Below are 24,028 nucleotides of genomic sequence, written 5' to 3' on the forward strand. Positions count from 1 at the left end.
TAACATTTATTTATATATTCATCTGGACCAGTGAGGGTGAGAACAATGGTCTGAATTAAAAAATTAATAAACGGTTAAGGGATTTTTTTTGGGGGGGGGGCGGGGGGAATAGTCTTGAACGCTTGAAAGTTTTGTGTAACATTTAAAACTGAGTATATATCTTCATCAAGGTGAACATTATCTTAGTATTAATTGAAGCCTTTGATTCTTTGTTCAGTTGATATAGCCAGGAGTTATTATTATTGTCTCCTTGTTTTCAAGTTCCAGTTTTTGATCTTCATCCTCCATCCTCCTGGCCGCTGTCCCTTGGCAGGGTTGTCGAATCATCCGCCTCCTGGTATTCAATCTCTTTATCTTTCTCTTCATCCTCTCCTAATTCTATTCATCCTCTCCTAATCTGTTTGCGCTCGTGATTTTCATTTGCGTCCTCCCCTTAATCCAATTCGGCTAATACGACTCCATCTCAGCTGCATTCTTGAAGTGATTTTTTTTCGCGCACCAGTTTCTTCTGGCGACTTCTGCTAGTTTGATGGCCTCTTGTTTCCCAGTTTGCTTCACTAATTTATTAAAGAAAGAGCCTCTGTCTTGGAGAAGAAGATGGGGGTGTTTAAATTCTTTCAGTTCCCCTGCATCTAAAACCTTTTTGGATGAAAAATAAAGAATTACAATAAACTGAGGCCGTTGCCAAATATTTATCACAACCATCAGAGACATTCATGTTACATTTTTGGGTAGTGGCTTCTCAATCATAAGAAAACCACAATCGAAATCATCAAACGGGCCCACCATTTTCTCCTGCAGGGGAAGGAAACGCGTGTACGTAGAAGGGGGGAGGGGGGGCAAAAGGATTTTCAAAGCAATATGATTCTTCGGGCTGACGCTCTCAAAAACGGTCCACTTGTTGTGGAATGACAACAACTGAAATAGCACAGATAAAATACGTCAATAATCAGATTCCCAACCCATCCACCCCCTGCCCCTTACTCCAAGAACTTTCATAACAATGATTTTCACGAGGGCGTGGTGACGCGACATGGATTAATTTAAACCCTTGCCCCCATCGAGCCATAGCTGTGCTCTGCGTTCAAAATGAATCTTGCATGTTAAAATGACTTATTAACGTATGGAATTATGTTCTGCCTGGTATACCACTTGCACCGTTAAAAAGCCCTTTTTTCTAATTTTATTTACCATAACTCTATCAGAATTCATGATGGTATTGAGACGGTGTGCAATCGTTAGTACTGTACAATCTTCAAACTTGCTCCTTATAGTCTCTTGTATTAAAGAATCTGTCCTGTAAATAAACAAAGAAAATATAATGTGTGTCAACCAAAACAGACAAATAAAACTTATTTTAATACGCAGAACTGATATTGCAAATGCTGTAAAGCATTTTGAATGGTTTCGAGTAAACTCAGATATGGGGTTTATGAGACGCACAGCTGAAACTTTTCCTTTCATGTAGCCCCGAAGTGCATTATGTATGTTGAAGACAGGCATGAGAGGCCACTGAAGTTGATTGGAGTAAAATTCTCACAAGAAGGATACTCGTGAAATTGATATAGTAACGTAACAAAATATATTGATGATGAAATATATTTGATAGTGAGAGTAATTATTTTCGCAAACGGCATTGAACGATGACCGTGCAAATCTAAAACTAATCTAAATGAAAACTTTATAAAGATGGATAATGGAGCTATGTTTTTTGTACCTGGGATCAACATTGGCTGTAGCTTCGTCTAAAATTAATATCTTATTTCTCCTAACAATGGCTCTGGCTAGACAAACCAGTTGTCGTTGGCCGACGCTGAAGTTTGAACCTCCGGTTCCGACATCCATCTCTAACTTGGCCGGGTTATTGAATAGTGTGTGATGTAGTTGCACCTATGAAGAAACCATAAAAACGTGGTTAGAAATGTGAAGGTTAAATTTCGTTGTTAGGAAAGTGTCGGAATTTTACGCGATTAATTTTACAGTTCATCACACACTTGCAACTCTGCTAGAAAACATCAAAGAAAGGAAATGTCAGAGGTGCATAAAGAGTGGAAGCAGAAAATCTTTTCGACCTTTCGAAGCAAAACGTGACGATGACGATGACGACGACGACAACGATGGTGGTGGTGGTGGTGATGATGGTGATGGTGATGGTGGTGGTGGTGGTGGTGATGATGGTGATGGTGATGGTGATGGTGATGGTGATGGTGATTGTGATGATGGTGATGGTGATGGTGATGATGATGATGATGATGATGATGATGATGGTGATGATGGTGATGGTGATGATGATGATGATGATGATGATGATGATGATGATGATGATGATGATGATGATGATGATGATGATGATGATGATGATGATGATGATGATGATGATGATGATGATGATGATGATGATGATGATGATGATGACGTGGCGATGATGATGGTGATTTCTTTACAAATTTATGTTTCTTATTTTATGATGTTTTTTCGTTCATAGCTTACGTCTCTTATTGCGTTCCATAGAACCTCATCACTATGGTTACTGAAAGGGTCCAAGTTTCTTCTTAGACTTCCTTTAAACAAGACAGGATCCTGCAAAGATGAACATGAAAATAATATCAATAACAATACAGAAAGATAACTTAAATTAAAATCCACAACTTGTTATAAAGACTTCCTGTTTTGCAAAATAGTTCAAACTTTGCAAGTTCATCATGTTTTGTACATCACAATATAATAGTAATTCATATTCATTGAGTTATGCAGCGAACTAATGCATACATTGCATAGTAACATAGAAAACCCTATAACGCAAGGCAAAAACAGGAAAATGGAATTGTATTTATTGTTGGCAAATTGCATCCATAAAACAACGCGCCTGACCTGTTTGCTCAAGTTCATTGTTGTACAAAATGTTCCGACTTTCAACTAGGCTATCAAAATGTCGGAAACTTCAGGTGAAAATTGAATTCAAACTTCAAATCCATGGCAAGAACTTATGTTCTTGTTTTACCACTTGAGGAATAAACATGGACTTAATTTTGTTGCTTGTTGCCAGGAAATTAAAAAAATATATATATATAAATAAATTATTAAAACAAAAGGGAGTAGTTTTGATTGACAAATGACAGTGGTGCCGTCCCATTTATCATAATATATTTGCAGGGGAAATGCAAATCTATGACCGGTTTTCGCATATCTTTGCAATGTTTTGTGTGTTTGTGTGTGACAATACTATCATTCTGGGTAATAACCGTACCTGTGGAATAATTGACAATTGTTTTCTGAGATCGTGCAGGCCTAGTTCCAAGCAGTTAACACCGTCAATAACGATATTACCGGAAGGTTCCGCCAAACGAAAGAGAGCAGTGATGAGAGAGCTCTTCCCGGCACCCGTCCTCCCGACTATACCAACCTATAGAAGGAATATTAAATGTAGATATTTGTGATGTCACACAACAACGCAACTACATATAGGTGTGTCTGAGGACTTTGGAACTCAAGATGTGTATGTGAGTCCATACTCGTATTCTCATATGAGTGGCGTTCGCAAAGGGGTTTATTAGCACACCGCGTTGAGAGGTGAATGTTAGACCTACTTTATAGTCTAAATACGTCTCACCATGCACCATGGATTTGACTTTTTTATTCATTTTGTTTTCGAAGTGGTTGAAAAGGGTGCATATACACCCATAACAATGGTCTTATTCTTCCCTGGCTGAATTTTCAGAGATCCCCGACTAAACCACCCCACACCCCCCCCCCCGACGGAACCATTTCCCCCGATTGATGTAAGGTGCGGGTAAGCTCCTCACCCCCCCCCCTCCCGCCCCACCCTCCGCCCTCGGGTACGCCACTTTGAGACATTAAAGATGTATATCCGTCACGTGTTTTAACATTCCGTCCATAAAATGATATAGAATGATCAAAGACCACCTTCACAAGAACCCCGTATATTCGCATAGAATACGTAATTACAAGCGTGGTTTTGTTCATATCATCATCATCAGTTGGGTAGACATGCATGGTTCAATATTATTCACCTTTTCCTTAGACTTTATGTTGCAGGAGACATTCTTCAGCACTAGTGGAGACTCGCTTGAATATTTCAGAGACATGTCGCGTAACGAGATGGACCCTTTTCCAGGCCAACCTGTCGGTGGTTTCGTTTCAGGAGTTTCTAAAGGAGCCTCTGGTTTTAACTTGGTATATTCTATGACTCTCTCCACAGATGTCATCTGCGCCAAAGAAGGAGAAAAAGTTTTGTTTTTAAAGATATTGGTGTGTTCAGTCAATCAATTTAAAGTAACCGAATGCATTTACTTCGTTAAGTCTCTCGCCATAATTCTGTGGGGGAGGGGCGGGGGGGGAGGGGCTCAAAACCAACGAAATATATTTGAAATGATCAGTTTTATATTAAAAGTAATTGCGATGTCGTAATATGGACATTGGCAAAACTCCTTTTTTTGAAACTTTGCATTATACTTTTGACATCCAGTCATAAGGGGCACGTGTTGTAAAAAAAACCTCAAAAAGTGCCAATTTAAAAAAAAATAGGTGCCCCTTTTTGGTTAAATGATGAATCGATTGTCTCCATGGGTGGATAGACAGGAAGCCAATTGAGTCACAGAATGTCCGGGCCTCCCTTTTTGACCAAACTATTTTGGGGGCCACTTAACAATAGTTACAAATATATTTTTGATTATAACGTTTACCGCTTGCATTTATTATATTTTACTCATGGTTTTCCAATGCACTGCTATTTCAATAGTAGTTTCAATATGTACCAACACTTGCCTTTCCCCCATACGTCCCCACCCCAACCCCGACCCCGCCTTTTCGAGAAATCCTGGAGCCAACATTGATTCATTTTTCTTTCTTTTTTTTAAGTTACGATTTGTTAACTGCTGATTGTATAGTTGTGTATAATACTAACCTCATTCTCAATAAAAGCAGTCTGTCTGACGGTAAATTGGAATATTGTAGTTAGATGTAAGGTGTTGTTAAGAAGGACACCCACTAGTCCAGCATCCAGCACTATAAGAAAATGTATACTTCAGAATTAAACAGATATAGACCGATACTAAATCGAAAGAGAAAGGGGAGGAGGGGAGGGGTAGAGGGGAAGAGGGGAGGAGGGGGAGGTGGGGATGGAGGAGGAGGAAGGCAGATTGCGCTTCAACCAGAATTATCTGCGACTTTTTATTCATCGTTGAATAAAATGCCTGCCACTCAAAAATTCTCTCGAGAAGTGAAGCCTGGGCAGGAAAACCAAAAAACTTGATCCACTCTCAGCCCCCGTCCCCTTACATGGAGACTGTTACCGCCTAGACCACTATTCTGATCAGTGGATAACTTTGCAACATGTCACCATTTTCATGATTGTTTCATTCATCTTCCCAACCCCACCCCTGAAGCCCCTCCCCCACCCCAATCCCAATATAACATATAATGGCACTTACTTCCGCTGGCCAGAACCGCAGCAAACGCAACACCGGAAGTGAAGATAAACGAGAGGATGTCCAGTCTCAGTCCAAACCAACGATTAATTACCAAGTATGAGAACCAGACTTCTGTATGTCTGTCTTGATGAGCACAAAACATTTTGAAAAACTCTTCTTCTTTCTTGTAAGCTCTGATTGTACTCAGACCATGGATAGTTGCAGTAGTGTGCGAAAAGATAGGACTGCGAGCTTCAGGAATAAAATAGAAATAAAGATAAAACAAAAAAATATTAACCAGTTCCGTTTGCCACGACAGATGACTGTTATAAATCAATGGTTAACGCTCAGTGGTTAACGCTCAGTGGTTAACGCCGGTGTCTTCCAATCATAAGGTCCCGAGTTCGAGTCACTCCAAGATTAATGTCTGTCGTCCAGTTATATAGTTGTTGACAATTGACAATTCAAAACCATGGACGTTTAATATGAATCTGAGAGACTGACTTCGGTCAGCTTGCGGTTTTGATAAGCCAAATGATAGCTTCGTAGCGAGTTCCTGCTTGCAGGAAGAAACTAACATACATACAAACACGCATACATACAAATCGAGTACAATATCATGAATTTATAAGTACATGCACAGTACGAGTACAAGCCTCTGAGCTCGAGTACCAGTATTTCATTTTAACCTCCGAATATATTCCTAGTAAGAGTATGAGGTACAAATCGACAACGGCGAGAACACGAACGAGTATAGGCAAGTACGGTAGGATACTAAGTATACTGACTGAGTACAACTTGGGGACCTCTACGCCCCTCCCCTTCCTCCTTGGCCCCTCCCCACGTTCACACGCTCATTGTTTGAAAGGAACAATTATCGTAGTAATTGAACTAAGAAAATCCACAAAATCGTAACTATTATTTTTTGGGGGGCATTGTGCTCGGGTTTCTCTGCTGAACCTGATCATGTCGTATACATATGGCATAAATAAGGGATTTTGTATTGGATGGAAAACTTGTTTTATTTACTTCAATCTAGCTTGATTATTTATTAAAGGTAGTGACGACTCGCGCACAAAGAAACGCCTGATGCCGGTAATCTGACCTAGTTTCGAATGAGGTGTAACAGAAGTGTTAGACACCACCATCGATCCCAGAAAATACACACACAGCTTACTACCGCCGGTAATTAGACACTAGTGTACAGTCAATACATGCAGCTACGGTCAATACCCACAACACGGTGTACATAGCAGCGATGGACATCTCAGGTCTAGATAAAAGATAACAAGGTATCACGTTTCATTACTGTCTGCCTTTTGAAGCGACAAGAAAAAAACTTCACTTGCAAGCAACGGAAAGTTGACTTTTTTTCAGAGGGCGGCACACGGTTTGGGGCGAGTCTTCAATGCCTTTAAGCCTATATAACGTTAGATATCTCACCGACGCCATCAAGTCTTTTCACGGGTCGTGTCGCATTCACAGAGTAACGTCGAAGAATTAGAAACAGCAGCAACAATGGAAGGATTAAAATGAGTGTAAAATAGTTGATGACTGCGTTCAGGATCACCACCCCTATAATTTGCAGTAAAAGCTGTGAGAAGATAGAAATATGACTGTATATTCATATACCTGTAACAATAACATGTACATACCACGAATGCAACAATAGAAGTTAAAAATAAATCATTTATCTCCTTAAGTCGAACTTATAACTTTTTTTTTTTTCATGTCTCTATAAATGCCGAATATATGTTTTAACTATTGTTTTGGTTAGTGGAGTATTCCAGCATCATAATGTATGTATTTTATCGTTTACTTAGCATACTCTTTGCTTTGCATATACACTCGAACGTATACGTGATCTGATGATGTGTGCAGTCACACTCACACAATCAAATGTAATCAGCACATCAGGGAATTATCCGCTTACCCCCCTCCCCCACCCCCCGCCCTCTCTCTCACAGAGGATCTACTTGACCTTAGGACCCTTTGACCATGCATGGGGCACCCTAGGGGCAACCCTGCGCACTTGCCTCCGTCACTGAATGGCATGATCAGATATCAAGGACAAGAGGGTACTGTGCAGTGGCGTAACAAGACCGGTGCGACCTCCTGAGGCCCGGATGACGAGCAATATCTATACACATCATCTGAAGCCAGTCAGCCCCCGTATGCCACAATGGGAACTCAAACGAAAACCTGTCCTCATCAGAGAAGGCCATAGAGTGCCTTATCCGGGCGTCTAGTCTAGGTGGCAAATATTTATATTGCTAACCGAAGCCCAAACCAGGGTTGGGCTTGGACGAATGTGAACTTTCCTTTGGGGGACCATTTGCATTGCTGTACCGGAGCCCTGTTGCTATTTGCTGCGCCACTGGTACTGGGTGAGATGGGAAGACTATATGACGTATTTATAAAAGATGTGTAAAGTGATGGAGCTGGGATGGAGGATGGGGAGAGGTGGGGGTGGGGGAGTGGGACACAAATTAAAGGAAATCAAGTGATAACTTTACCTGTAGCATGTCAAAGAATGTGAGAGGCAGTTGGTCATCCATGATTCCAATATCCTTTGTAAATCTATTCTGAATCCTTCCTGTAAAATAAATTTGCGATTATAATTTAGCATTTCTCACCAACATTCTTCTACAACGTCTACATCACAGCATGATAAGTAGGCTTCTTAATTTATTGTTAAGATTATTTACTGTTAGTTCTAGCGACTCATGATTTTCTCAGTAAGTCCGAAATTATTATTTTGTCTTATCAGCATTATTATTATTATCATTACGCCGTAGGACACAACGCAATGATCAGGTCAGGGCTCGAACCTGTAATCCTTAGATCACCAGACCACTGCCTTAACCACTTGACCACAACAAAACAACAAAACAATAGCAACAGCAACAGCAAGAAAGAACAGCCAATTTGTGTCCCGTGAACATTGCTATAGCATATTTGCAAAACAGAAATGTTATTGATATCATATACATATACATTTATGCCAACAGACCGGCCAATTCACTTCTGTCGTACATTCCATGATGTAATGAATCGGGCACGCTAATTGAAGGTGATATAAAATATGTTAGATATAAACTAAAAAGCTAACAAACAGAATGAACTGATAAGAAATCATCCTTATGAGTGCAGAGGCGTCCAGAATATATGTATGTATGTATTTTAGATCCTCCTGCAAGCAGGAACTCGCGAAGAAGCCATCATTGGCTTATCAAAGCCGCAAGCTGACCAAAGTCAGTCTCTTAGATTCATATTTAACGTCCATGATTATGAATTATCAATTGTCAACAACTCTGTAACTGGACGACATACATTAATCTTGGAGTGACTCGAACAAAAGGGATCTTATGATTGAAAGGCGATAACCACGAGATCCGGGATGATCGGATAACACGAGATCGTTTAATCTGACCTGTGGGGTTTGTATCGAAGAAGAAGATCGGTGAGCGAAGTACAGCGGCAAACATCTTATTATGGAGATTCTTGGATGAGTTAATCATAATATGAAGAGCGAGAAATGCACGAACGAGACCAAACAGCATTAGAGCCAGGATTAGCATGCCATAAATGAAGGCCGCCCTCTCAGTCGATGGCGGCAAGAAACCTAGTATAAAATGATTGGTAACATTTCTAGAATTCTGTTGGAAAAAGAAGTCAAATGAAGATGCGAATGATATGATGTATTTTTAGGGTCCAAAATTTCATTACTGAATAAATATGAAAATATGAATATGTATATATATATATATATTTATATATATATATATGTATATATATATGTATATATATATATATATATATATATATATATATATATATATATATATATATATATATATATATATATATATATCATATGCCATACACAGATCCGTAGCCTATACATGGGTGGGGGGCGCTGTGTTAAAATGTTACCAATTTGATTTGGTTAAGATATAATTGGAGTGTTCAAGTTGACTGGAGACAGGTAAGGGAGGAGTGATGTAAATCAATGTTCCAACAGGTGCACGTATACAGACAAACATGGTAATTGCAGGAGTAATTATTAATATTATCAAATTGATACTGCAAATGGCGGCAACTTTATATGCACAATGCACCTGAATGGGTGTCGAATAACACCTCAAATCTCAACCCTGTGCTGGGGAATTGGAGTCGAATAACACCTCAAATCTCAACCCTGTGCCGGGGAATTGGTGTCGAATAACACCTCAAATCTCAACCCTGTGCCGTAGAATGGGTGTCAAATAAAATTACAAACATACAGGCGGTTTTAAAAGACGATGAATGAAATTAACTGGAAAACATCGTACCACAGTTCTTGCTTCTTCTAATTCAGTCCACAATGCCAACCAGTAGTCAGCTAGGACATATACAACCTGCAAATAAAATGGTCATAAATAATGTATGTATGTATGTATGTTTCTTAGATCCTCCTGAAATTAGCAGGAACTCGCAAAGAAGCCTCATTGGCTTATCAAAGCCGCAAGCTGACCGAAGTCAGTATCTTAGATTCATATTTAACGTCGATGATTATGAATTGTCAATTGTCAACAACTCTGCAACTGGACGACATACATTAATCTTGGAGTGAATCGAACTCGGGACCTTATCATTGGAAGGCACCGGCTTTAACCACTGAGCTAACACTCCGCAATGTTTACCAAAGCCTACATACTTTACGCCATGCTCAATGAAAACTAGCAAATATATGAATGTTCATATCTTTACTGATAAATTTCAGCCAGTCGGGACAATTTTCTAATGCTAATACTTCTATCAACTGTCCTCCCATATCATGCTTCAAAGCATTCGTATTGACAGTGCAAACAGTTCCTAACCGTTATCTGATAGAAACATGATATTCATACTGCTCATGCTGACAATACAAGTGCTTTGAGAAAGCGGGACATGAAATTGCAGTATAGAAAAAAAAATTGTCCCAACTGGGTGAAAAATTTGATTTGACGTCTACTAAACCTGTTAGAACAATCTGAAAGGTTTGCACATTATTGAAGACATTACATGAAATCCTCGTTCATTGACATTCTTGGTATACCAGAACGCCCGAACATAATATGAACTTTTAAGTAACAGTTGTTAGGGTGATATTTCGACAAACGATTATCTTTTCAAAGAAACTTTAAGGATGAGTGTATGTGTTCCTTGCTAAGACTTAACTGTTAGAAAATTTGATAACCTTGTACAGCGTGTGTGTAGAGGAGAGAAGGGTGTAGGGGTCTGTTGGAGGGGGGTGGGGGTGGTGGTTAGGATAAACCTAAACATACCTGAGTAGAAAGAAGGAAGAAGACGAGGCAAACAAGTCCCAACCAATTGGTTCCAGATTTGAAGTATTTTCCATAAACACTCCACTTAATATCACCTTTCTTCTTCTCTTCAGCTTTAAACAATTTTTGACTGACATTCTCATTTGGTTGCTGTAAAAAGTGAATTGAACGAGAAGTGAAGAACGTTGATCCAGCACATAAAGAGATCCAGTGCAATGTTACCGGTACTGATTACATATTTCTCCTTTACTATATGTGCTAGTATATATAGGTTCACAATATGATATGTATGATGTCAATGTTAGATTATCCAATATGCAGAGGCAAACGCTTATACGTACGCCCCCCTCCCTCCCCAAGGTCAAGGGCCACCGTGAACGCTTTCAGGCAAGACATATCAACTTTCGGGTTGTGTATTACAAAGGGGTGTGGGAAGGGGAAAGCATGGTACCCTAAGGAACATAGGGTGTTTACACAAGAATTTACTTTGAGAAATGAATAAACTAATGAACTATACTGAACTACTGAACTACTGAACTACTGAACTACTGAACTACTGAACTACTGAACGAACGAACGAACGAACGAACGAACGAACGAACGAACGAACGAACGAACGAACGAACGAACGAACGAACGAACGAACGAACGAACGAACGAACGAACGAACGAACGAACGAACGAACGAACGAACGAACGAACGAACGAACGAACGAACGAACGAACGAACGAACGAACGAACGAACGAACGAACGAACGAACGAACGAACGAACGAACGAACGAACGAACGAACGAACGAACGAACGAACGAACGAACGAATGAATTAAACCGTCGTAATACTGACCTCCTCTTTCTGTCCTTGATTTCTCATTTTATAACTTCTTGCATATTTTAAAGAAGTTCCGCCTTCCTCCTCCACAGACTCATCGTTACTCATCAATTTAGCAAAGTCAATCCCCTTTTCGGTCAGTTCATTTAACGTACCTTTGCCTTCGATCTGCCCCTATAGACGGGATCGGTAATAAAAAGTTTGAAAATGTTTCCAACGGATGTTAAGTGATATTTAAATTATTAATTGGTGCAAGGCCTTGGAGAATAAAAACCCTTAGCTTAAAGCCCCATTATGCATTCCATAATACACACCAACTAACCGATGTCTCACTCTACAATCGTTTTTGCTAATATTGTATAGTAAACAACCACACACTCATGACAATGTACTTCCCTCACATCCTCACTGTTACAGGTCGAAACCAAACCGTTTGCTAGAAATTCTGCCAACCATTCACTTACGTCTTTCAATACAATGATCTGATCAGCTGTTGCTAGGTACTGAAGTTGGTGTGTTACTAGGATACGAGGTGTGTCAGCCAAGTATCCCATGATGCATCTGAATAGAAGAAATGGTTAGCATGAGAGGCGTTAACGTTACCGTCTTTAAACCAATAAGTTTTGTTTTTTTAATAAGTTTCAAAAAGACAATCATTGCAAGACGATTCATTACAAAGTGATACATCTATACAATGCATATTCTAACAAAGATATTGACTTTTTTTTAAATATTAATTAAAACAATTTAATATAAGTAGCTTAAGCATCCAAACTTTTTACAGTTCCTGTGAAAATGGAATAAAAGAACTTTGGACAGCAAGGCTCGGTGTACAAAGAAACCTCCCTGAATATAAACCAGAATTGTTCCAATATCTTTAATTTCTTTCACTATATAATACGGTCCACTGCACTAGGTCAGTACTGGACATCCATAAAAGGTCTACAATCACGATATCGTGTGAAAACTCTCGCACAATTTATGCATGCTGTCTATATCTGTGTGGTCGTTATATCGTATATGAACTGATACAGTGGGGGTCTATCGCAACCTTTTGCAAGGTCTGTGAAGATTTTTACCCCAATTAGGAAATATAACTGCCCATATGAAGGACTGACAGGTTTAATTGCATTCCACATAGTAGTACTATGGCTGCTTGCAAGTCATCCCGAACAGTGCCAAATAAAGACCGTCTTATGCCCTATGGTGCACCATATCCCCTCCCCTGCCCACACACACGCGCGCGAATACGTAATTATCAAATATATGTCTCCCCCACTTTATTGTTCACTGTATATCAAGTAGGTTATCTAAAAAGATCTAAGTTTGAGTTATCTCACAATAATCTGTGTGTATTCATACCGACTTATTAAATATGTGTTTGCCCACTTTATTGTTCACTGTATATCAAGTGGCTTATCTTAAAAGATCTAAGTTTGAGCTATATCACAATACTCTGTGTGCATTCATACTTACTTATCAAATATATGTTTGCCCACTTCACTATCTACTGCGCTCAGTGGGTCATCTAGAAGGACTATATCTGAGCCATCGTACAAAGCTCTAGCAAGATTTATGCGTGCCTTCTGCCCTCCACTCAGAGTTACCCCTCTTTCACCAATCATGGTCTGGTCACCATCTGGCAATAAATCTAAATCCTTTAGATCAAAACAATACAAAATTTAATAATTATGAAACTATACGTAAATTACACAAATTATATAGCTGAAAAGTCTACACTAAAAGGTAACAAATATCAGATCATAACTAGTTGGTAGAAGAATGAACAACTGGAATTAGTATTGTAGAAAAAATATTGAATGAATTAATGAATTAGTATTTAATTAATAATGGTGCGATCGGTACTATAGTATACACTTAAACCATGTACAAGAATGACAATAACACCGTTAACCGTCAAGTCGTTATTATAACAGGTAATAGTTCTATATTATAATTGAGATAATAAGTTTTATATCATAGATGTAGCCATAACACGTCATAAAGACCTGTTGTTACCAGAACGTATAATGATCATTTGGTTCAGCTTCCCAATGCGCATGATTTCCTTCAATTCATATCACGTGCTTGTGTCTTGGTCAAACTTAGTGTATATAGACCTATATATAATATCTAGGATCCACGTATAATGATCACTGCTACATGAAAAACGATCCCGGATACATTTTACTACCATGCAGGTCTACATCATCGTCGTCTATGTTTATTATCGCGATTTATCGACAGACTGTTTAAAGAAATTAATATCGTTTATTTGACACACCGAAGAACACCTCACCCCTGCATTAGTCAATTGTGACGTATGTGTGATGGGTGGTTAAGTTCATGCCGCTTTCGGTCAGTCTTTAAGATGTATTTGCAGGCTAGAATCAGTGCGCATCCTCAGGCTGACAGCATGTTCAAAGTTTTGCGTGACGAGAAGCCCACGTCGTGCACGCAAACATATATACACAACATATATACATCTATTACAGTATGACGAGACCATGCGCGCATCCAGGAGATTCGGGGGTTTACCCAACCCCTAATCCGCTTTTTTTTTTGCTAACCTTACACACACAAAATCTAAATTTACCATTTGGGAGTCGACTTCAGCGACCACATTGCCGCACCCCCTACTTTATAACATTCTGGAGACAACCTACCCTTTTCAGGGCGCAGACGTTTACAATTCTTTTGAACTTTTCTTCCTGAAATTCCTTGCCAAAGAGAATGTTTTCTCGGACAGTTCCACTGAATACCCAGGGCTGTTGGGCGGCAAAGCTTACAGATCCTCCCACTTTCAACGATCCCTTTTTGACTGGAAGTTCCTTAATGATGGACATTAGCAACGACGACTGAAAATAAATAAATTCGGAACGTATAGGTAAAAATGTGAATTGAAATGTCTATCCTTAAAATGATTTGACGCTTTGGATATATTTGCTATCAGAAGATAATCTCCTCAGCATAATAGAAACTTAATCCGTCCCGAGTGTCGGAACCTAATTTTCCAGAGTTGGGTGAGGGAAGGGTTGATGGCAAGCAAACCGTTTCATAAGGGGGGGGGGGCTAAAGCGAACCTTATTGAAGATCACGGTTTGGGCAAATATCGGGTGGGGGCAGAGGTGCTTCACTTGTGTTTTACATTGAGCAATTGTTGTAGATAATACAAATATGTCACTGTCTCAATGCTAAAAGTAATAAACAGGTTTGCTTGTTTGCTGGCCACATTATAACTGCAACTGGATAGACCTAGCTGGCTAATTCTCTCTACAGTCATATATATATGATCTAACAGCCTACCGCATTGGATTTCCTTACCTTGCCACAACCAACAGGTCCAACAACAGCTGTCAACTGACCACTCTTGACCACAAATGAAATGTCTTTCAAGGTGTTAGCAATAGTTTCCTGCAGTTGAATCAAAAGCAGTATAATACAAATGAATGATTGATTATATACTAAAATCCTCGTGGATGTGTACTTGCAGGAGTACAAGACTAAGTACTCATACTCCCGCCTAAGGCATTGTACTCGCGTTCGTACTCATACTAATATGAAAAATAAATTCCACTTGTACTCAGGCATACTCCGGGTACCTCTTATATATATATATATATATATATATATGTGTGTGTGTGTGTGTGTATATATACAAGTGTATAAATACACGTACTCACGGGTACTCTTTGTACTGTTTGTACTCGAATTCATTCACTTGGACTCTTATTTTCTACATGTTCTTGAGTATTATTTAGGGAATGCACTGGTTGCTTATACACTATAGCGTTGTATAATATTATTGAGCAAGTATACTAAGTGGGCCGATGGACCTACATGATCACGTACCTCATTCCATGAGCAACAGACTCCCTTAGCTTCTATCTTAGTACCCTCCGATAGTTCTCCATCTTCGATCTCTGATTTATCGTCTTCCCTGTTCTCTTCTAACAACAACAATTTCTAGAGAGTATAAAATAAAATTATCAATAGTTTCTGTGAATCGAACTACCTTATGACAATTATGTTGTTGACAAGCCTGACGAGAAGGTGAATGGGGGCAGGGAAGGGGCTACTGCTCCGGGGCCTGCTGTCAATTCAGGGGTAACGAGGAAATATGGAGTACTGAATAATCATGTATTTACATTTCCATCATAAAACGCGCAGAAAAATTCGCATTATAAGTCCATGAATGTTTCGTGAATTTATGACGACTTTAAAAAAGACATAATTGTCCACTGTGTCCAACCTGGCGTTCGATGCCCAAGTATGTTACTCGATGTGTTAAAAGAAAGAGCGTAAAAAGTTCATCACTTTGTGGTCTTAATTACTATACTGACTTGGGATATCATTACCACTATATTATGATTTAATATTATCATTTATATTAGTATATATAGAAAGCTGTCATATAAATCAACAATGTTACAGATGGCTTTGATACCGTATCTCCTTTTGTTTCCTATTAGGTCCTCATAGTTTACAATACCGGACTGTTCGCTTTAATGGTTTTTACGATTCACGATTTTTACGATGCGTTCATAGCAAGTTCATCGCGTTGATATTTCAAGTATTTATCAATATTTGTTAGGATTAATGTTCATACCGGTTATCATACTTTGACACATCGTCTCCGACATTCTCACCTCTATTCTCTCAACAGCTACTAAACATTCTGACGATAACTGGATTGCCCTCGGAATTCTCCTCATGAAGGAAAACGAAATAACACGACATAGACTGACCACCACGAAAATTGTGGAGGCCCTGATTGGTTCGTTAGTAGTGAGCGCGTAGGTGATGACCATACCAACATCTAAGAGACGGTTACCATAGAGACCGAGCAGAAGATTGGTTCCGATTGGATAAGATGCTGTGATCATCTTAGCAATCTCCAACCTGTATAATCAAAAACATAGCTTTATGAATACCACATTAGTATTGATACCCAAATGTAGAAATACAAAAAGTACACATGTATACAAATATTAACTTTCCACAATATTCCATTTATCAATATCATAGACAAATATTTGTTGTCGTATTGTTACTGTTATTTATGATTACAATATTTTTTATTGTGATCATAATGGCGCCAGTGTCGTGAAAAGACGAAAAAAAAATTAGGGGTATTTCTCTGGTTCATTAATTCTATTGTTTTCTCTTTTGATATGCTTATATATTTCCTCGGAATATTATGGGACCATGACATATTGATTCTAATATTGGCATAATGTTGTTCAATTGTAACATGCTGATATGATTCCTGACATACTAAAGTTTTCTCTAAGCTTTTTTTTTTTACATCTTCGAACAGATGACGTTCCTTAGAAGTGACCACAATGTATATAAAGATGTTAGAAAAATGATCAATATACATGGACTTGCATCTGTTGTCCATGACACGACAATTAAACAATGTTATGCATAATACGTACTTTCTTTGTGTGAAGAAAAACTAAGATTACACATACTTTCTGATTTGCTTGACCACATCTCCAAAAGCATTCTCCCAAGCGTACATCTTAATGACCCTCATCCCTGTTATGATTTCTGTCATGACTGCAACACGTTCATCGGTGAATTGAGCGGTTTTATGTCTGAGAAATAAAATCAAAATTTTAGAGCTGGTTGGTATAAGACTCCGTAGTTATCAGCGACAGTTCGTCTAATTACCATCAAGGTTATTTCTTGACAAACTTAATTTAAAAAAAATCTGAATAGTATTTAGGACAAATCTGGATGTAAACCTTACTTATAATGAGTCCGTAGGTGTACTCCTATTCTTAGCATAGCTATACTTTTACTCGTACTCAAACTTGTAGGCACTCATACTTGTTCTCGGGACATTTTCAATATATTATTAAAGAAACTGATGTAAGATTTCGTACTCGTTCTGATGTTTAGAGACTTGTAGTAGTACTCGTACTCATATCAAGGGACACTTGATTTGTACTCTTTACTGCTATACTCGTACGGTACCGTACAAGTATGCTTTTTTGGGGGTGGGGGCAATTTTTACCACTTCTATCACAGTGTTTGAACACAGATAAGTGTAGTATATTTTTATGCAGGGAAATTATGAAGTTGTCCTTTTTTTACACAAAACGTTACAATCATGTATAAGTGTTCTCGGTGACAGGAAACTTAAGTTCGCAAGCGATTTTACTGCCAACTCTAAAAGTAGCTATCCACTATAATACTAACTTGCCTGTTTCAATAATCCTCAATAGGTAAATACAATTTTGTCGATCAGAGCTTCTGGGCCAAGTACTTTTGCAAAATAATATTTGGGGCTTATATTGATGATCTTTAATGAGCAAAGGTTGTAATGATTCCAGTCACGATCCTAACAACACTTCCACCGGGCAGAAAACTTTCTAACAGTATTAACCGCATGTCAAACATATACGGAAAAAAAGTTTATGTCTTTGTTTCAAATAAAACATGACCACTAAAGACCAACGAACTACGTTGGCAATGAGATGTTTAGCACCAGAAATAAAATTGATAAAAAAATTAAATGAAACGATTTTCCAACTGAATGTCATTATCAAGAGTAAGGTAATGCAGTTCCTATATTTTTACCTTAATTTCGCAAAACACTTTCCCATCCATCCCTGTAGAGGGATGAGAAACAGCAGGATTACGTAACCAGGGAAGCACGCCCATTGTATCTCACGGTATAACAGAATAATAACGACTATTGCTTCTAACGGTCCAAGCCAGAGGTAATGAAAAAAATCGAAAATCTGCAGAAAAAATCACAGACATTAAAAATTGGAGCATTCATACCTTCATTTTGATTGTGTCATTCAACATTTTGACCACGCCCACCGAGTTAATAGTTTGAATTAAGTGAAGCGGCGAATTTTACTCTTATGACCCTTTACAAACATCTTGTCAATCGCTTAACCATATTTATCTGAGTATTTAATGATTTGGTTGAAAACTGCTGCTAATATTTGCAGAAAGATCTTCATAACTTCATAACTGACGGGACCGTAAAGGGTGTAAAGACTCGCGCACAAAGAAACGTCTCATGCCGGTAATCTGACCTAGTTTCGAATGAGGTGTAACATAAGTGTTAGACACCACCATCGATCCCAGAAATTACACACACAGCTTGCTACCGTCGGTAATTAGACACTAGTGTACAGACAATAGATACAGCTACGGTCAATACCCACAACACAGTATAAATAGCAGCGATGGACATCTCAGGTCTAGATAAAAGATAACAAGGTATCACGTTTCATTACTGTCTGCATTTTTGTAGCGACAAGAAGAAAACGTCATTTGCAAGCAACGGAAAGTTAACTTTTTCAAAGCGTGGCACGCGGTTTGGGGCGAGTCTTCAATGCCTTTAAACGTTTCATATACACACCCAGTAAACCTTACCTTGATAAAACGGCTGACGTCAGACGTCATAACATTATTCACGTTTCCAACGGTGGCAATCTGTAAAGATTTATGACTAAGTTTCAGAACCTGTCGAGAATAAGAACAACGTTCCTTAATGTAAAGTGTTTCAAAAAAATAAAGTTATAAAAGGAGTAAAGCACTGTTGAGACTGACGTTGCGTGGTGCACCAACGTTTGCTATAATTATTCATTTTAACAATACGATGGAAGCAAATTCCCTATTCATACGAATGGGAAGTACCTTAGGATTACTATTGAAACAAACAGGCCCACGTCCACGGTTTCTGATGCAGGGGCCCCGAAATAAGTAGTCCCCACCTCCCCCCCCCCACCCAAAACAAAAGAGTAGGCAAAATGTGACATATTAATTTTAACAAGCAATTAATTTCTTGCCTATTCATATTACTTTCATAATTACAGGCCATAGAAAACTTGACATTGAATTGGAAAGCTATGAATGAGAATCTTTGTAATTAAGTCCACTGCTCAAATTCTATATATAGACGCAAATATCAGACCCTGTATCAAACTGTAACACTATGTATACACCTATACCTTATTTGTCAGTCTGGCCCATGAGGTCCCACCTCCCCCACTCCACCCCCCCCCCTCTCCAACCCAACCAGAAAAGTAAATCCGGTCATGCCATAATATCAAGAATCCTTATCTGGGACCTTACCGTTTGATAAACAGTAGTTACCAGGGCCACTCTTACGTTCATTCCAAGTCGCGTCAGGTACCAAAAGTAAATGCCGTGGACGAGAGCTAAGAGGAGAATATTTAACGAGAATAGTCCAGCATATATGAGTGCTGTATATCTCTCTGTCGTTGACCCTACTGAAAAGTAATCAACTAGGAGACCAAGAAGAATAGGTTGAATAATTCGAAGAGCTTCCTGTGGGACCAAAAATAAGATACTTGCAAGGGACTTTGAATTCTTGCTGGAGCATATATATATACTTTCACAAGAAAAAAGTTGATAAATTTAAAAATCTTGATCATGATCACACAAATCTGTACAATTCATATAAAAAGCATATAGAACAAAGAGCATATTGAACAATCACAGTCATATGACAACCGGATCCGAAAACTATGGAACGCCAACTAATAGAAATGGGTCGCGAAAATTGTTCTCTGGGTGGCGGGATATTCCAGATGTAAAATAATTAAACTTCAGTTTTTCGGAGCTTGCCGACCCAAATCAATATTCAAAGTTAGATTTGATGAATTACATTCACCGACTTTGTGGGGTTGGGGTGTGGGGGGGGGCTGCTTGTTTGTGGCTGAATCCTCATGGAAGATCCTGTGTGGCGGGCTTAAATAAAAGTTTGTGAAACGCTGGTTACTGCAACTTTCTTGAGAAGAAAACAAAAGTTGTGATACACGAAAAAAAAAAGAAGTTGGTTAGGAAACAGTTATTCATATACTAACCTCACTTATCGTACCAATACCCAGCAAAGCATACCAAGGGCCGTAGGCAATAAATAATGCCCGTAATAAACTAGGTTGATTCCCGTATAGATTAGCTCTCTTTAGTTCTTTTTGCCACACACTGCAAGAAAAACAAAAGGCAGTATGTGTTATGTGTGTGTGTGTGTCTGATATTGGGTTATTGAGAAAATAATAATCCTCACGGGATACATACAGGGGTTGCAGAAGGAGTGTCTAACCGGAGGTCCTACACAGAGGGGACGGGAGGGTATATATATATATATATATATATATATATATATATATATATATATATATATATATATATATATATATATATATATATATATATATATATATATAAATATATATATATATATATATATATATATATATATATATATATAAATATATTTGAGATTGTAATTTAGTAGTTGTAAAAGATGGTTGATTAAGAATCCATTTAAAAGACGGTTAGCCGTGCATTTCATTCAGGATAAAGATTATTCATGTGTAACAATTGTTTTTGAAAAAAAGGTAAAATATGTAAGCATAAGTAAAAAGAAAAAACTCAAACCTTAATAATTTCTCATGCTGGTAATTTGAACTATCATTTGGTAATACTTCATATAAATCTTCTTCTTTGATGTCTTTGTTGGCGTTGGCAATTTTGAGCAGTGGAGAAATGTACCTATATATCCATCACAGTGTTACATTGGAGAGAGAGAAATGTTAAATAGTTAAATATGCCATGACCTGAACTGGTTTCCGACTCTTGACAGTTAGGGTACGAGTATACATGTAATCGTAAGTGGTAGCCTATACATGGGTCCACATAGATGTATATTTGCTAACACGATTGTTTCGAAACTTCAAAGGAATAATTTAACTCACTTAAAAAATCTTAGCAATAAAAAGGCTATTCAACCTTGGCTCCAACTACATTATAGATAGCCATGGCCAGATGGGCCAGGATCATAGTCCCCAATTTTAAGTGCCCTAAAATCCGAAGCCTCCCCCTCCCCTCCCTCCAAAAATAATATTGAAACAATAAAGGTTAAAAAGTTACCAAAAAAACCGTATTAATTGATATTAATTTTACACAAACCGTTCGCTGTTTGTCTGTTATTTTCTGATAATGCAAATTTAAATTATATGGCTTTGAATTCTACAGGGTTGCATGAACTATACCCACGTGGGTTCATTGTGTTCAAATTCAGTTCCATGCCAACAACGTGAGTATACGGTTTACTGGAGTCCCTTTTAACAACAAGTAGATCCCACTTGCTTTTGTTTTTCGCCGCTTTCCTACCTCAAACTAGCCTACATGTTTTAGCTACTTTTCCTTGAATTGAAATATTTAATTTACTTACATGAAAAAGATCTGTGAAAAGATGCTGGCTGTTGGCAATGGATTCGTTTTCCTCTTTCGTTCCGTATTCCTGTCCATTCTGTTCCAAAACTTTGTCTGGTCTTCTATATAAATTAGTACTAAAGTATGCCAAAGAGTACTTCGAATCACCTTACATATTACAGATATACTCTATATGGTGCATGGTTATACCGATGTATGCTTATATATACGGTGTTTCACATAGCAACTCGACCGTATAACCTCACGTCAACAATTCCATTGTTGCTTGGTCACACCGTGTACCACCACAGCAGATGCATATGCTACTACTGTATACAATACTATTGTACTGTAATGTTAAAAATAAAACATATCTGTTATGATGATATATCATTGTAGAATGTAATAATACATGCAACAATATTATTGTGGATGTTTTATATTATATTGTTATGATAAAATATTATGTTATGATACTATGTGAATCGGGTGACCGCTAACGGTACTATGTTAACATATATTGTACAAAGCGACAGTCCGATAAGCAACAGTCCGAGCATTCCTTGCATTGATTACTCAAATGAACCGTGGGTATCCTTTGACTGAGATTCTCACCAAAAAGTCAGTCAATATTTCTTGTAAATAAACTTAAACAGTCGTCTTGAACAGAACTCACTTATTAACAAAAAGAAGCCCATATGTTCAGTTTTACCAACGCAATATCATTGCTTCCGTGAATAGCACAGGGTTTTGACATTGACAAAACTGGTTTTTAAAAATTTCTCAGGAACTATCAGTTTGCCGTTATACAATATACTTAATACTTCACTCGTTTGCTTCGTTAACTTCGTGTATTGTTCAGGACACAAACGGTGTGATGACTCTTTGTTCTCGATCACAATGCTTGCACGTAGGCCTGTAGATATGGTCATCGATAATGGTATCTGTAGGTTAATGCCATTACCAACCAATTTACAACGTCTTTTTGCACGAACAGGAATATTTGCATAACGTCAGTCACCGGCAAGGAAGAAATACACTCCGCAAGTTATCCCCGTGATCGTCTGGCCGGACCCTCCTGGGCCTTCGTTCTAAAAGGCGAAAGTGGTCCATCCAATGATGAAATAAGACTGAAATGATTTTTCGTAAAGAAGCTTAATGACTTTAGTTGCAAAATTTTCCTAGAGGCAGAGTTTTCCTTGCAATAAAATTGCAATTAACCAAACTAAGACACCCGTTTTGATCTTTTCCTTACCACCAAATGAATGTAATTTAGTGAGTAATTAATGAGTGTGATTCAATCCTCATCATTTCGTCAGATGGACACTTTTTCATAAAGAGTAAAACTTCAAATTTCGTCTTTTGTTTTGTTTTGTTTGTTTGTTTTTTTTTTGGGGGGGGGGGTTGTTTCAATATTTCAAATGAAACTTGACGAAACAAACTGTTTGTTGACAAACTAATTGTCTAATGAGTTATACTTTGTTTCGGGATTTTACTTTGGACTAGCATTGAAATATTTATACATTTCCACTCCAACATCTGTTTTAAAGTGAACCCCTACGTTGCATAAATACCTGTTCTTATTACTTTCTTTGTTTCCTATGAGCAGGCTATAACTCTATTGGTCATATTTGGACGGTGGTTACCAATATAAGTTCACTAAGAATATTGTTTCATATATTTTTATTAATCGGTCGTCGTGTTCCCATCCAATTGATTCAAAGGATGTTTCATCTATACTGTGAAATTTTGAGATAACTGATAAATAGCGTTTGTGTATGTGTGTGTGAATGTGCAATGCTTTTACGTTTGTCGGTGACTGAAAATGGATAGCGAATAGTTCGGAATGAATACTTCAAATTGAGGATGTTTCCCAATTTAAAATTGTTAAACGTATCACTGACATCGTCAAATTTAAAGGGTAAAATACTCTCATGTCTTCAGGGTCGCCCAACTCACATTTTTGTAAGAAATGATTTTTAGCGTCCAACGTTTCGAAGATAATAACGAAGGAGCGACACAAAGGTTTGCTCACGTGATCAAAGTTTATAAACAACTTATGACGTCTATTTAACTTTTTGGAATCAATTCACATTGATAAAGAGTTAGTTCATATATTTTTCCCGTTGCCATAGCAATAAGACCTTTCCATCACTATCGGTTGGTTTTTACCTATTTTCGACCTTGAAATAAGAGAAGATCTTCACTCTCTTTCAGTTTTCGATGGAGCGAATGTTTTAAATG

General features: G+C 38.1%; 1 protein-coding gene across 1 annotated transcript; it reads right to left on the reverse strand.

Annotated features, from left to right (window-relative positions):
- LOC139963406 (ATP-binding cassette sub-family C member 4-like) lies at positions 1 to 22,029 on the reverse strand. Its single transcript, XM_071964141.1, has 27 exons — positions 21,804 to 22,029; positions 21,008 to 21,121; positions 20,431 to 20,551; positions 19,676 to 19,891; positions 18,974 to 19,063; positions 18,161 to 18,324; positions 17,047 to 17,172; positions 16,219 to 16,471; positions 15,422 to 15,535; positions 14,894 to 14,983; positions 14,236 to 14,427; positions 13,046 to 13,227; positions 12,034 to 12,130; positions 11,585 to 11,743; positions 10,739 to 10,888; positions 9,764 to 9,829; positions 8,863 to 9,088; positions 7,946 to 8,025; positions 6,873 to 7,023; positions 5,451 to 5,681; positions 4,925 to 5,025; positions 4,032 to 4,226; positions 3,248 to 3,403; positions 2,491 to 2,580; positions 1,718 to 1,890; positions 1,192 to 1,297; positions 1 to 639 (listed from the first exon to the last, which is right to left on the reverse strand). Exons 1-27 carry the CDS (start codon positions 21,878 to 21,880, stop codon positions 448 to 450), a joined length of 3,912 nt encoding a protein of 1,303 aa, XP_071820242.1. The 5' UTR covers positions 21,881 to 22,029; the 3' UTR covers positions 1 to 447.
- Between the last annotated feature and the right edge of the window lie 1,999 nt (positions 22,030 to 24,028).

The sequence above is a fragment of the Apostichopus japonicus genome, chromosome 22, assembly GCF_037975245.1.
Source record: "Apostichopus japonicus isolate 1M-3 chromosome 22, ASM3797524v1, whole genome shotgun sequence".
Classification (NCBI taxonomy): domain Eukaryota; kingdom Metazoa; phylum Echinodermata; class Holothuroidea; order Aspidochirotida; family Stichopodidae; genus Apostichopus; species Apostichopus japonicus.